A 1089-nucleotide genomic window follows, 5' to 3' on the forward strand; every position below is an offset into this window, starting at 1 on the left:
GCCCACCCTCCCCTCCCTTGCCACAGGTGACAATGGATCAACTTGACTGCTCACTGTTGTGTTCCAAGGCTTACCATTGGCTTCTGGCTGAGTCTGAGAGGGCACGGCTACGTAGGGGTCCTCCCCTTTGTCTGAGCTCATGGGGGGGTCCTTCCGCTCAACCATGCGGCCCCGCCCCAGGGGGACCTCGGCGGCCTCGGGTAGGGCCGAGGTGGGCAGTGAGAGGGTGTGAGGATGGTGGCGGTGATGGTGGCCTGCCGGACACAACACAGGTTAACTAAGGCTCCGGGCACACAGGGACAGGCTTCAGTGCATGTGAGCACAGGCCAGCAGGGGGGCACGCACACACTCAAACACACACACACACACACACACACATTTTCCTACTTTGAAGACTACATTGACACCGACACTCATGCACAAACACACACAAGGACAGCGGCTGGGCTGTGTGAGGCAACAAAGTGTTTTTCCTTGGTGACCCTGGGCAACTCATTAGCAAATGTGTGTGTGTATGTGTGTGTTTCTTAGGATAGATGTGTCCTTTCTTTTTTTCTGTCTCTCTGCCTGCCTCGTTCTCTTCCCTCCTGCTCTGACTGACATGTCAAAGCTCTGCTGGGCCTGTCAGAGCAGTGCAGAGTACAATCACATTGCTCCACAGTCACCATAGGGTGCCTACCTCTGAAGGACAAGAGACAAACTTTCTTTCCAACGCTCGTTTTTAAGAAGTCTTTCTGTAACTTTTCTCCAACAGTAGAGCTCTGATTCCCTGCCCCATTTCTCAATCTTTCTGTTACTTTGAGTTTCACTTTTTCAATCAGTTATGTAGCTGTTTTCAGTTTGTTTGATATATACAGATACATTCAATTCATTAATGTTTGCGTTAAAGATGATACAAATTGTCCAAAGAAAGAAAGGCAAAACCCTAGACCCACGACGGACCGTGGCGATGTCTGTTACTGCATAGTGCCCTCGGTATGGATTTTTATATTAAAGGTCCCATGTCCTGCTTTTCCGGTTATTACCCGCCCCCTTGTGTGTTATGTAGCTTTTTATGCATATAAACGGTCTGCAAAGTCACAGGGGGGG

At 50.0% G+C, this 1089-nt stretch overlaps 1 protein-coding gene across 1 annotated transcript in view; it reads right to left on the minus strand.

Moving 5' to 3' along the window:
- LOC104945763 (semaphorin-6A-like) overlaps window positions 1-1089 on the minus strand; it is an 88971-nt gene that overhangs the window by 75 nt on the left and 87807 nt on the right. Inside the window, exon 17 of the mRNA XM_010771481.1 lies at window positions 75-254. Within this exon, the coding sequence (XP_010769783.1) occupies window positions 75-254 (180 nt within the window). The remainder of the gene's footprint in view (window positions 1-74; window positions 255-1089) is intronic.

Source organism: Notothenia coriiceps, unplaced genomic scaffold (genome assembly GCF_000735185.1).
Source record: "Notothenia coriiceps isolate Sejong01 unplaced genomic scaffold, NC01 NC01_scaffold00009998, whole genome shotgun sequence".
Classification (NCBI taxonomy): Eukaryota; Metazoa; Chordata; class Actinopteri; order Perciformes; family Nototheniidae; genus Notothenia; species Notothenia coriiceps.